Consider the following 14,351-nt stretch of genomic DNA (forward strand, 5'->3'; position numbering starts at 1 on the left):
AGGCACAGTCCTGTGCCGTACGTGAAGAAGGAAGTGAAAAAGACAGTGAGTGCAAACAATATCAGGCAAACAAAGTGAGCTAACAGGCCACTGACACAAATTCAAGTCAACAGTGTGTCCTGGAGTGAATCACCCATACATTAATACAATAAATTCTAAATATGGGACACTCTCAAAGCAGTCGACGGACGTTTCGATCCCAAGCTCAATTATAGGGGGATCATCTTCAGGACTTTCGTAATCAAAACTTTTGCCTGAATATAACCTTTTAACATAAAACCGCCTGTTATGGAAAAATGAAAAGGAAAAACAAAACAGGAATACAATCAGTGATTAAAAAAGACATGTACAGTTTTTGCTCTCCAGTTACTGTATTCGGAATCGCAGTGATGGATGCATCCAAAGATGTGTGTGCATTCCGTGCAGTTCATGTGAAAAAACCTTTTAATTGACCGTTTTGTGGTATCTCGAGGTGTTTCCTTTTTTTCGTGAGATCTATACGTCATTAAAGAGGTGAGGTCGAGGTGGTGGCGTGGTGGCCGTGTTGGAGAATAGCCACGAGTGAGTTGTGGTTTTTTAAAAAACGATGGGAGTGTGGTATAGTCAGGGAGGTGTCTAGCATAAGCAGTATATAACACGTACCAGACTTGTGTCTGTTAGTGAGGTTTTAATCCTGTTGGATGTCTTCACTGGTTAGGGTAATAGCCCGACATCCTGTTTGCAAAAAATGGGAAAACCTTGTTTATAATATTAATTTTAATTTGTCAGTTACAACAAGGACTGGCATATGGTTCAATCATTTACCATGTTAGAAATTGAATTCCGAGCAGGGCTTCAAATTTATGCAGCAAGGATGAGGTTCAGGTTGTGGCGCAATACTTTATCGGATCTGGTCGGACTGTAAGGACAAGAATAAAGCCATAGTGAGGTTTTTTTTTATGATGGCTACTAGAGAAGGTGCTATTCCAAATGGACTTTTACCTTTGAATATAACCCTCGGGATTTATAATGATTGTCCCAATGCTATGTGCTTTTGAGAGATTTTCTGCACCAAAATTACTTCTATAAAAAACGGGTCTGGAAAATTAAACATGGGATTAGTGAACAGTTCTAAGTTATAACTGGAATAGATTACATTTCCGTGCATATACAAGAGGCAACCTGAAATGATGTATGGTCGGTAATTTCTAATGCCCCCGTTCGGTGAAACCAGGTCTCCGTTTTTAAATGTGGAGTTTCAATCTGAATCTGGGCGGAAAAAAGGCGGGAGTGAGGCAAGATTTAGTCTATACTTAATTTTAAGTGACAAAAACCGTGGGCGTTAGGGGAAAGCATACTTAGCTGCAGTGGACGCAGTTCGTACTGCAGTTCGATAAATGGCGCTGGTAGCCTTCGTTAGGACCAGGAAATTAAAGGTCCGCTGTGGTAAAAATAATGTAGATCTTAGCGTGGTCTGCGCAACCTGTACATTATTTGTTTTATGGAAGGTAGTCAGACGGAGGCTTACCTAGAGGTAATTGGTTAGCACTGGGCATTGATATAGCCAGTGAAACTCTGAAAGAATTGGAAATAGAAATTAATGATCTATTAAAACAAATCAGTGATTCAGATCCTACCGCAGAATGTAAAAAACTTTTGGATCAGGTTGATAAAATGGTAGCTGAATTTCACAGAATCGAACAAAACAAAAAATCTAATAAAATCAAAAAAGATATCAAGAACTACAACGTTGAAAACACCTACCCCTACCTCCAAAAAGACTTTTATACCAACAGGCCACAGTTTAACCCCAACAGCAGACCCTGGGGCAGATATAATAGACGCCAACATATAGTGGGCTTCTCAGATACTTCAGAAGAATCTTCCGATAACTCTGACCCTGGTGAAGGAGCAAGCAATCAAAGACGAGGAGGAGGGGCCCAGTCCAATCTTTTAGGCAGGGGCCAACCAGGCACCCCCCAAAGAGGACGGGTAAAGAAACCACAACGATGGTTCAATGCTCCAGGGGAACGCAAGACCCGGAACAACTTTTATCAGTGGTGAATCACCCTGATACAATAACACCCTTGCTAAATCCCTCCCAGTCCATCCATCTCCCCGATCCTTTCATCCCCTCCTCCACCACATCTTCTGAATTAATACCCATCTTTAACTTATCACAGCATTTATTGCAGGACCCTGAAATAGCTATTTTGAAAAAAGGCCTGTCATTTGTCCCAACTATTCGTCCAAATTTCATGGAGCTGCAAACAGAACTACTTAGATTCTTCAGAGTAATCCGTCTAAAAGCCTTCTTTCAACTCCATCCTTCCACCATTGACAATGCCAATACTCCATTCCATCCAGCCTCCACATTCCTTCCATCTGCTAGCATGGTACCAACAGAGGTACGAACCTTCGAGAAACTAGTGCACAAGGACATTTGTGCCCTAGAAAAGAAAAAAACTTTGTGCCCTATAACATCTGAAAAAGACGCCATAAATTCCCTTAAAAACAATTCAGGATTGGTGATAAAAAGTGCCGACAAAGGGGGAGGAATTGTCCTTCAGGACATCGAGTCTTACAAAACAGAAATCAAACGTCAATTGGGTAATACTGATCACTATCAAAGATTACCTGGCAACCCAACTAAGAACATCCAAGAAACTATATTAAAACTCACATCAGATGCAGTCTCAGAGGGCTTCCTCAGTAAAAAGGAACATTTATTCCTTAACGTCAAAAGCCCACGCCAACCAGTAATCTACACTCTTCCAAAAGTGCATAAAAACATTGAAAACCCCCCCGGGCAGACCAATAGTCTCTGCATGTGGTTCCATTTTAGAGCCCTTGGGAGCATATGTAGATTTCTTTATTAAGGAATTTGTATCATCAACAACCTGCTATGTGAGAGATAGTATGGAAATGATCAATCTTGTGGAACATTTCCCGTTTGAGCCTTCAGTTCACACCCTTTGTACAATGGACGTGGAGTCACTGTATACTAACATTCCCCAGACAGCGGCTCTCCTGGTCATTCAGCGAATTTTAGATTCACGACCACGTCCTCACAGGGTCCCCACTATTTTTATTCTACAGCTTCTGGAACTGTGTCTCACAAAAAATTATTTCTTGTTTGACAACATCTACTACCAGCAAATAAAGGGGACTTCCATGGGGGCTATTTTTGCCCCCAATTTGGCAATCCTGTTTATGGACGCCCTGGAAACCGGAGTCATCCTTGCAGATAGTAATCCCTTCTACGAAGGCATTGTTTTATGGCGTCGCTATATCGATTACATTTTCCTTATTTGGAATCTCGATATCCCGACACTGCAATCATTCAACCATTGGTTGAACAATAACTGCTCTGAGCTTAAATTTACTCTTGCCTATGACAAACACCAAATAGCATTTCTAGATCTAACTATTTATCATCAAGACAATGAACTTCTAACTTGCCTTTATAGGAAACCCACGGAACGCCACACCCTCCTTAGTTATGACAGCAATCACCCAAGAGCTTTGAAAGACTCTTTACCATATTCCCAATTCCTGAGAATCAGGAGGAATTGCTCAACCAAAGACGATTACTTCAGGGAAGCCGGTATCCTTACTAACAAACTACAAGCACGAGGCTATCCAAGAAGACTAATCAAAACAGCCTCCAAAAGGGCCTGGTACTGTCCTCGAGATGCCTTGCTAACTCCTAAAGCAAAAGATAAAACTGAAAGAATAGCCTGTGTAACCACCTTCTCTCCTATTTCCAACAAAATTAGGAAATCCATTCTCAAACATTGGCCTACACTAAACGCAGGCCCAATACACCTAGAGAGGCCTGTCTTTGCTTTTAAGAAAAGCAAAAACCTAAAAGACCATTTGGTAAGGGCTGCCCTCCCTTCCCCCATGACCACCACCACGATTGAATCAAACTGGGGCCTTCCACCCAATCTAGGGCACGTGAAGTGTGGATGCTGCACGGTCTGCGAGTTCACGATTGAATCAAGAAGTTTCAGTCATAATGGTGTGACAGTACCACTGAAGAGTTTTACCAATTGCAATAGCCATAATGTCATCTATGCAATTTTGTGTCCCTGCCCAAAAATGTATGTTGGGCAGACCACCCAGAAAGCAAAGACCCGTATATGCCAGCATCGAAGTCGTATCAGATGTGGAACACAGAATGCACCACTTGTGGATCACTTTTCCGAACTAAGACACTCCGCGGATGACATCAAATGGATAATCCTGAAGACAGTTAAACTTCCACCAAGGGGTGGCAACCTGGCCCAACTTCTCAACCGCGAAGAACTAAAGAGCATCATTCAGTTTGACACTATCCACACTGGATTAAATAGGAATGAGGACTGGACTACCCTTCTGTAGTCCTAAGGGGATACAAACATTGCACTGTCTTCCTTGCTCACCTTAATGAAAATATGAACTTGGACTAAAACATAAAAGAAAAACCGTGACAGTTCATGCCCCGCCCTGACCGTATTGCATTACACCATGGCTCATAATGTATTTATGTATACAAAATTATTTTTGGTTACTGTAAATCAGAAATGTCTCTAAACAATTGTCTATAAATATAAGTCACTGAGGGTGTTCACAAACCATTCCTTCACCCACCCCGTTCTTAGCTGCACAATTCCTTGTTTCGTGGCAGTGTTCTCATACCGCCACTGAATAGACTGCCCAACCTCAACCACCACCGATTAAAGTGCCCAACATCAAGCGCTGTTCTATAAAATATACTTGCAACGATAAAACCTCACAATATTGCAAAACTAACCGCTCCGACATGGCGGCCAAATGAAGCCATGAAGCCCGCTAGGACCTCGTCAGTCCTCTATCACGTGACTGAGAATCCCCACACACACGTGACCCTCGAATTGCCCAATAAGCAGTGACCTGCCTTCCAACACGGAAGCGATCCTGCTGATCACAACGCGCCATCGGCGTACCGACAGCTACTAGTACCTCTAGGTAAGCCTCCGTCTGACTACCTTCCATAAAACAAATAATGTACAGGTTGCGCAGACCACGCTAAGATCTACATTATTTTTACCACAGCGGACCTTTAATTTCCTGGCCCTAACGAAGGCTACCAGCGCCATTTATCGAACTGCAGTACGAACTGCGTCCACTGCAGCTAAGTATGCTTTCCCCTAACGCCCACGGTATTTGTCACTTAAAATTAAGTATAGACTAAATCTTGCCTCACTCCCGCCTTTTTTCCGCCCAGATTCAGATTGAAACTCCACATTTAAAAACGGAGACCTGGTTTCACCGAACGGGGGCATTAGAAATTACCGACCATACATCATTTCAGGTTGCCTCTTGTATATGCACGGAAATGTAATCTATTCCAGTTATAACTTAGAACTGTTCACTAATCCCATGTTTAATTTTCCAGACCCGTTTTTTATAGAAGTAATTTCGGTGCAGAAAATCTCTCAAAAGCACATAGCATTGGGACAATCATTATAAATCCCGAGGGTTATATTCAAAGGTAAAAGTCCATTTGGAATAGCACCTTCTCTAGTAGCCATCATAAAAAAAAACCCTCACTATGGCTTTATTCTTGTCCTTACAGTCCGACCAGATCCGATAAAGTATTGCGCCACAACCTGAACCTCATCCTTGCTGCATAAATTTGAAGCCCTGCTCGGAATTCAATTTCTAACATGGTAAATGATTGAACCATATGCCAGTCCTTGTTGTAACTGACAAATTAAAATTAATATTATAAACAAGGTTTTCCCATTTTCTGCAAACAGGATGTCGGGCTATTACCCTAACCAGTGAAGACATCCAACAGGATTAAAACCTCACTAACAGACACAAGTCTGGTACGTGTTATATACTGCTTATGCTAGACACCTCCCTGACTATACCACACTCCCATCGTTTTTTAAAAAACCACAACTCACTCGTGGCTATTCTCCAACACGGCCACCACGCCACCACCTCGACCTCACCTCTTTAATGACGTATAGGTCTCGCGAAAAAAAGGAAACACCTTGAGATACCACAAAACGGTCAATTAAAAGGTTTTTTCACATGAACTGCACGGAATGCACACGCATCTTTGGATGCATCCATCACTGCGATTCCGAATACAGTAACTGGAGAGCAAAAACTGTACATGTCTTTTTTAATCACTGATTGTATTCCTGTTTTGTTTTTCATTTTCATTTTTCCATAACAGGCGGTTTTATGTTAAAAGGTTATATTCAGGCAAAAGTTTTGATTACGAAAGTCCTGAAGATGATCCCCCTATAATTGAGCTTGGGATCGAAACGTCCGTCGACTGCTTTGAGAGTGTCCCATATTTAGAATTTATTGTATTAATGTATGGGTGATTCACTCCAGGACACACTGTTAACTTGAATTTGTGTCAGTGGCCTGTTAGCTCACTTTGTTTGCCTGATATTGTTTGCACTCACTGTCTTTTTCACTTCCTTCTTCACATACGGCACAGGACTGTGCCTTACAGTAACCTTTATGTCTTTGGTTACTTGTCTTATTTATGCATTGAGACAACCTATTACTTGAATAAACATTCCCTGCCCGGCTGGACAAGGGATTTTTGTACTATATAGCAGCCCATTGTGGTCTATATATTATCTTTGCTAAATTCAATCTGTTTATGCTGGGGACCACTTGTTTTCCTCAAAATACTTGATACCCATGGTCCCAGGCCATTCATTGGGTTCCCCTTGTTTCCCCTAAAAAAAAAAAAAAAAAAAAAATCACATTTCTTTTAAACACCAACTCCAAGAAATCACAGCAACTTCTTTTGCTGTACTGAAATTGTTAAAAAAGACCCTAAAAAACGTATCAGCTCATACACGGTAAATTAATCGTACATGCTCTAGTGATCTCTAGATTGGAATACGCTAATTTGCTATATTTAGGAATTTCTGCCAGACTAATAAATAAATTACAGATTCTTCAAAATGCTGCCTCACGTCTGATTCTTGAATGCCCTAGGAGGCAGTCCATCCGCCCAGGTCTGCAGTAACTTAACTGTCTGCCAGTCAATAAAACGATCAACTTCAAGGCAGTGCTTAGTTTGTGAAAGAAAGTGTAGGTGCTCGAAGCTCTGCTCAGAAACCGGTGGGCAGTGCAATTAAAGGTCAGCGCTGGTAATACCAAAGTTGGTAGTTTTAATCTACTACCTGACGCTTTTTCTCACACTTGCAAGTTCCCTTTTCTGTTTAGGTCGGTGTTGCCATCTTTTTCTTCCTTGTCTTTCCGATCTGTATGTTTTTCCCTCTCTTGCACCCCAAGGCAATGGGACAAAATCAAAGATAGGGACTTTGAGACTGGGCTTAACTCTTTTCTGAACACTTTAGTCTGCGATAACAACAAGGCAGCTCAGCAATTTAATGATAAGCTAACATTAGCAGCGGACAAAGTTGCACCTAAAACACAATTTTTTTTATTTTTTATTTCTTCTTATATATCGCTTGAATCACCGGGAGGCATCTCGGCGCTTGCATTGGGAACCCGTCCTGGCTTTTCCCTGTGAGATCGCCCCTACAGGGCATCCCCAAGGTGAAAGCCAGGCATCCCGCCGCGGGGGGCCGTTGTGGAGATTAAGCAAGCTAATGCCCAGAGTTGCAGAGTGCGAACCCATGACTCGAGTAGGCACCGAAGCGAGAATTATCGAGTCCGTGGACATTTGGGCTCAAGACCCTGCCGCGCCGGGAATTGAACCCTGGTCCCAGGTCTGACCTCTGCTTCAGGGTCTGCCTGCTCTAACCAGTGGCCACACTTCTAATGACTGTTAAAAGAGTCAAAACCTCATCACCAGAACTCAAAAGCCTAAAAATTAACTGTAGAAGAGCGGAGCGCCACTGGCGGCAAAACTAGGATTGTGAAAAGAAGGCCGTCTACAATTATACTATCTGGTTATATAAACAAACAATTATTGCCCCAAAAAAACATTTCTTCACAACAAAAGTAAAAGAGGCAGGCAACTCTACTAAGGAGCTGTTCAAATCAGTCAATTTATTGTCTAAACACAGCAGGACAAAGCCTTTAAACCAGACCAACAGTTATGTAACAAAGTAGCAGACTATTTTCAAGGGAAGGTGCGGTAAATCTATAATAGTTCCCAAGCCCCGTTAGATCTCAGAACATGCCAGTGCCTAAAATAAGTTCACAATGCAAGCAGACTTGTTTTCAGCCAATGAACAACAGAGAGGTTAAAAAACGTTTACTCTCCATAAAATCTAGGGCACTCCATGCCCTCCTTCTATTATGCATCAATCAGCACATAAGATCTGCACAAATCTCACCCCCATCCTGAATCAAGTTTTAGCTATGGGCAGCTACCCTACTAGTTGGAAAAAGGCGGCTATTTTGCCTCTTCTTAAGAAACCAAACCTAGATCCTGGTGAGCCCAAAAACTATAGACCTATTGCTGGTCTCCCTATCACTGCAAAGGTATTAGAAAAACAACTCTGTAGAATGTTAACAGACTATCTTGACGTGTATAACCTGCTAGATATCTCACAGCATGGCTTCCGTCCTCGTCACTCTACCGAATCGGCACTAATTCTTGCAGCTGAAGAGATTTGCAGGGCTGTGGACGAAGGGGGGAAGGGCGGTCCTCGTACTCCTTGACCTATCAGCTGCATTTGACACTGTAAATCACACTGTCTTGGTGCAGTGGCTGAGGGATAGGGGTCGAAGGGACTGCCCTTTCCCTACTGTCCTCTTTTCTGGAAGCAAGAGAGCAGATGCTGTTTTGGGATGGCAAGCAGTCAGAGAGTTTTCATCTTCCTTGTGGAGTACCACAAGGATCTGCGCTATCGCCAATCCTGTTTAACCTGTATGTTACTCCTCTGGCCAACTTAGTCAGGAAACATGGATTTGGACTGGTCACATATGCCGATGACTCTCAGCGCATCATTTCCATCACTAACCAGCCAGAGACCACAGCAGCTAGGTTTCATACCTGCCTTACCAACATCATGGCTTGGTGGGTCAGAGTTACTTGAAAATTAATACAGAGAAGACAGAGGTGATGGAGTTTGGGCCAGGCCAACCCCTCTGGAATCAGACCTGGTGGCCGTTAGGGGCCGGAGAATGCCCTCGCCCAGTCGAAAAGGTTAGAAATCTGGGGGTCATTTTCGACAATAAACTTAGTTTTGGAGCGCAGGTTAACAGCCTCATTTCCTCAGGTTTTTTTCTTTTGAAAACCTTGAGAAAAATGTTCCCTTTTATACCTCAGCAGCTCAAAAAGACGGTGATGGTAGCTCTTTTTTAATCAAAGCTGGATTACTCCAATGCTTTGTTTTTGGGAATTGATAAATGTCAATTACAAAAATTGCAGTCTTTGCAAAACGCCGCAGCCAGGCTTCTCTTGGGATTTCACAGAGGACAACCAACATCAGCCGGTATTAGAACACTCCACTGGCTGCCTATTAAACAACGCATTGAATTCAAAGCCCTAACTTTGGTACACAAAGCCATAAATGGTGGGATTGCGGCTGATCTCCCAAAACTTTTTACACCATACACTCCTTCATGTGTCCTCAGATCGGCCACTCAAGGCCTTATAGAAACAGTGAAGTTCAAACGAGCTAGATAGAGGGGGGGGGGGGGGGGGGGGGGTAGAGCCATAACACACAGAGTGGAGAAGTGTGGCTCACCGGTTAGAGGAGGCAGACCCGGACGCAGAGGTCAGACCCGGGACCAGGGTTCAATCCCGATGCGGCATGGTCTTGAGCTCAAAATGTCCACGGACTCGATAATTCTCGCCTCGGTGCCTACTCAAATCATGGGTTCACACTCTGCAACTCTGGGCAATAGCTTGCTTAATCTCCACTACGGCCTCACCGCGATGGGATGCCTGGCTTTCACCTTGGAGATTCCCAGTAGGGGTTATCTCGCAGGGAAAAGCCAGGACGGGTTCCCAAAGCAAGCGCCTTGAGACCTTACGGTGAAAGGCGCTATATAAGAACGTATGATTTACGATTTATTTTACTGCGGCTCAGCTCTGGAACAAACTACCTCTATCCTTGAGACGCCAGCCAAACCTCCAGCTTTTTAGAAAGAATTTGATAACCTGGCTCTTCACAGCCACATAGGTTTTCACACTATCTCACTTCTACCCTCATATTTCAGCGCCAAGACGCTTCGGCATTCGAGTGCTTTATAAATATCTAAACATAAACATAAGTCCTTGCTGGTCACAATTAGAGTAATGCAGAAAAAGGGGCCTCTTTATTTTAGTATCAGATTTTGTGAATTTACTCCTGCCAGAGCTCTTCACTCTTTTAATCATGGACTGCTTTACATGCCAGGAGTCTGCAAAGCCTGTGGGGCTATTGCTCCTTGTTGCTACTGGCAGCAAAGCAGTGGAATGAGCTGTTGTTACAAAAGAGAAAGGTCAGCTCGGAAGCCATGTTGAGAAAGGGGCTGAAAACCTCACTTTTCAGAAAATTGTAGGCAGGGTACAGGTCATAAACAAGCATATGCATAACCAATAGGTCTCGCCTTTGGGACCTTATGAGTATTTAGTTATGCAGTAAGTCCCAAAGGCAAGACCTATTGGCTATGCCAAAATGCTTGTTCTTCTTAGATTTCATGGTATTGCACTTTGACACTGCTAGCTGTACTATTTGCATCACGTTGCCCCCAGTGTTGGGCATGACTGGAACCCATTTATATGTTGCCTTTAAGCTAAGCAGAATACAATTTATGTAGTGTAAGTTGAAAACTCCAATAAAGAGCAATATAAAAAATAAAAGAGGGATCTGAAAGTAAAGTAAATTCCTATTATAGTCAATCTTTCCGTATTACAAGACATTTGGGTTTATTAGATTAAAATTAGCAGAATATATGTTATACAATACACTTTATGAAGAGAAGCAGCAATAAGAGTACCTACTTTGTTCATGATGTCAAGCTCACAGCGCAGCCTCTGAATTGCACTTCCAATCTTCAGCAGCTGGATTCGCAGCGTGTCATCAATGGGTAAACAAGCAGCCACCCTATAAGAAAAATCTTCCAGAGGGAAGAGAACCTGAAATTAGACTTCTGATAAGCAAAGCACAGTAACGAGACAAATCACAGGGAAAAAGACACAGCTGCTCAAGTAAAAGAAAATCACACTAACGGGTACCCCACACATGGCATGATGTTTTAGATAAAAGACCTGTTCACAAGTTAAAGTCAGCTGGGACAAGAATAACCTTCAATGCCCATTTCATGTCCCATAAAGAAAAGAGGGACCCTGTCAGGGCTACTAATTTAATTCGATTTTTTTTTTTTTTTTTAAAAGACAGAAAAACACGAGTATGGGTGTGATTCAATCAATGAAAGAGACATGCACAAATATACAGAACCAAGAATAAACAGTGACATTCAAGAAATAGGGCCTGATTTAGTCCCTTAGGTGCTGCGCACGTTCAGCGGCCGACAGCACCACTACCTCCGTAGTGCTGCCGTCGGCCGTTGAACGTTCAAACCTCACCTGCGCAATGGAACGTCCAGCACTGGAGCTGGACGTTCCATAGCAGCTATGAGGTTAGTTTGGGAGATGGGTTAATCTGTTACAACTCCCTTTGGATCGATGCCTTTAGTGCGGGGACGCTCGAGAGGAGGGGGGAAAGCAAATCGGTTGGAGCCCACAACCATCCCCACGGCAAACAGGCAGTCACAGGCAGAACCAGCAGGCTTTGACCAACCTAGGCAACATCTGATTGTAAACCTTAGCAACCATCTTTGGACTAAAGCAGTAGTCCTGGTATTCAACAAAGGCACGAGTTTGTCCCTATACACGTGGAAAATCTTTTTTCAATGCAAATTGAACTGGTGTACTTCTTTAGGAAAATACACCTGAAATGTTTTTTTTGCAACATGGAAATAATTAATACCAGAGATATACTAACCAGACTAAAGAAGAAATATTTGTTTATTACACAGTCACACTGTATACCACCTGAAGTACATACATTTGAACAAACATAAGGAAAATGCTACTTACCAGTATGCATCTGTTCTTGGCATGTAGAGCTGCAGATTCGTACACTATGCATTAGATCGCCACCTGGTGTTGGGCTCGGATGATTGCAGGTTGTTGTCTTCTTAGAGAATTCTTTGTAGTCGCGATATAGGTGACTCCTCCCTTGGACAATACTGCGCATGGGCATCGGCTCCATCCTTAGATTGTTTTTCGCCATGACGGGAAATGATGGAGTTAGTATAAGTGAAGAGAAAAAAAAGGGATGTCCATGCATGTGCATCTAAGTAAGATGAGAACTGGAATGGATACAAGTCCGGGGAGGCGGGAGGGCGTGTACGAATCTGCAGCTCTACATGCCAAGAACAGATGCATACTGGTAAGTAGCATTTTCCGTTCGAGGCATATGAGCTGCAGATCGTACACTATGCTTCGATTGTGCAGTAGTGTCTCCCTAGCGGTGGTCGCTTGTATCCATTGCAGTAGTCTGAAATAGTGTTCTAAGGACAGCCTGGCCTACTGCAGCTTGCTTCTTGGCTTACACATCAACACAATAGTGTTTAGTGAAGGTGTGTGGTGTAGACCATGTTGCTGCCTTGCATATGTCCTCTAATGGTACATTTCCTAAGAAAGCCAAAGAGGCTCCTAGTTTGCGAGTGGAGTGTGCTCTAGGAGGAACTGTTAGTGTACGTTTAGCTTTTTGATAGCATATTTGTATACACTTTACAATCCGCCTGGCAATCCCACCTTTAGAGATAGGGTTGCCTTTGTGTGGAGGAGAGAAAGATACAAACAATTGTTTTGTCTTTCTAAAGGATTTAGTTCTATCTATGTAGTATAGCAGAGCTCTTTTAACATCTAATGTGTGTAAGGCCTTTTCTGCTACAGAGTCTGGGTTTTGGAAAAACACAGGTTACTTTACAGATTGGTTTAGGTGAAAAGGTGTGATAACCTTTGGAAGAAATTAAGGATTGGACCTAAGAACCACTTTATTAGAATGTATTTGAAAAAATGGTTCTTGTATAGTGAGCACTTGTATTTCACTTACTCGTCTGAGAGAGGTGATGGCAACAAGGAAAGCAGTTTTCCATGTCAGAAATTGCAGTTCACATTTATGTAGAGGCTCAAAACGGGGTCCTATGAGTCTCATAAGGACAAGATTCAGGTTCCATATTGGAGAAGGTGGTAACCTGGGAGGGATTGTTCTTTTTAATCCTTCCATAAATGCTTTGATTGCAGGTACCCTAAAAAGAGACAGGTGTTGCCTGTTTTGTAAATAGGCTGCAATTGCTGCAAGATGTAGGCGTATGGAAGAATATGCCAAATTAGACCTCTGTAGATGTAAAAGGTAACAAATGATATTTTGGATGGAAGCATCCAGTGGATCAATGTGATTATTTTTGCAATATATTGCAAATCTTTTCCATTTGGCGGCATAACACGCTCTAGTAGTGGGTCTCCTAGCCTCTTTAATGATATTCATACAGTCTGAAGGTAGGTTAGGATAACCAAACTCTAAGACTTCAGGAGCCAGATCTCCAAATTCAGTTGGTTTGGGTCTGGGTGTCTAATTTCTCCATGGTTCTGTGTTAACAGCAAGGGTGTGAGCTGTAACTTTTGATGTGGAACCAGAGAGAGATCTAGTAGTGTGGTGAACCACGATTGGCGTGCCCATGAGGGAGCTACTAGTATGAGCTTGAGAGACTGTTTGAGCCTGCGCACTACTAGTGGAATGAGGGAGGAGAGGCGGAAAAGAGTACGCAAATCTGCCTGACCAGTTCATCCATATTGCATTGCCCTCGGACCGTGGGTGTGGGAACCTGGCGGCGAAGGTTGGGCATTTTGCATTTTCGTGGGTGGCAAACAAGTCTATGTGTGGATGCCCCCACCATTGGAAGAATGGCTGAAGAACTTGTGGATGTAGTTCCCATTTGTGAATCTGTTGTGACTGCCGACTTAACCGATCCGCTATCTGATTGTGAACTCCTGTAAGGTGTTCCGCTAACAGATTTATGTTTTGAGGAATGGCCCATCTCCAAATGTTCTGTGCGAGCTAGGACAGTTGCAGAGAGTGTGTCCCCCCCGTTTTTGTGTATAGTACATTGCTGTCATATTGTCCATCCGGATTAAGACAGCTTTGTTCTGTACATGAAGTTGAAAAGTTTTGAGTGCTAAGAATATCGCTAGCAGCTCCAGATGGTTGATATGGAACAGTTTTTGTTGGTTTTTCCATTGACCTTGAGTAGTATGGTGTAAGAGATGGGCTCCCCATCCTGAGAGGGATGCGTCTGTTGTGAGCACTATTTGTGGAACAGGCTTGAGGAACGGCCGTCCTCTTGCCAAGTTTTTCGTGTTCCACCATTGCAGAGAGCGATGCGTACGG

At 43.0% G+C, this 14,351-nt stretch overlaps 1 protein-coding gene across 2 annotated transcripts in view; it reads right to left on the reverse strand.

Annotated features, from left to right (window-relative positions):
• Nucleotides 1-14,351, reverse strand: part of CRBN (cereblon) — a 166,453-nt gene that overhangs the window by 49,877 nt on the left and 102,225 nt on the right. For both annotated transcript variants that reach the window (XM_086939204.1, XM_086939203.1), the window contains exon 8: nt 10,895-11,010. In XM_086939204.1, coding sequence (XP_086795330.1) covers nt 10,895-11,010 — 116 coding nt within the window. The remainder of the gene's footprint in view (nt 1-10,894; nt 11,011-14,351) is intronic.

Source organism: Lissotriton vulgaris, chromosome 9 (assembly GCF_964263255.1).
Source record: "Lissotriton vulgaris chromosome 9, aLisVul1.2, whole genome shotgun sequence".
Classification (NCBI taxonomy): domain Eukaryota; kingdom Metazoa; phylum Chordata; class Amphibia; order Caudata; family Salamandridae; genus Lissotriton; species Lissotriton vulgaris.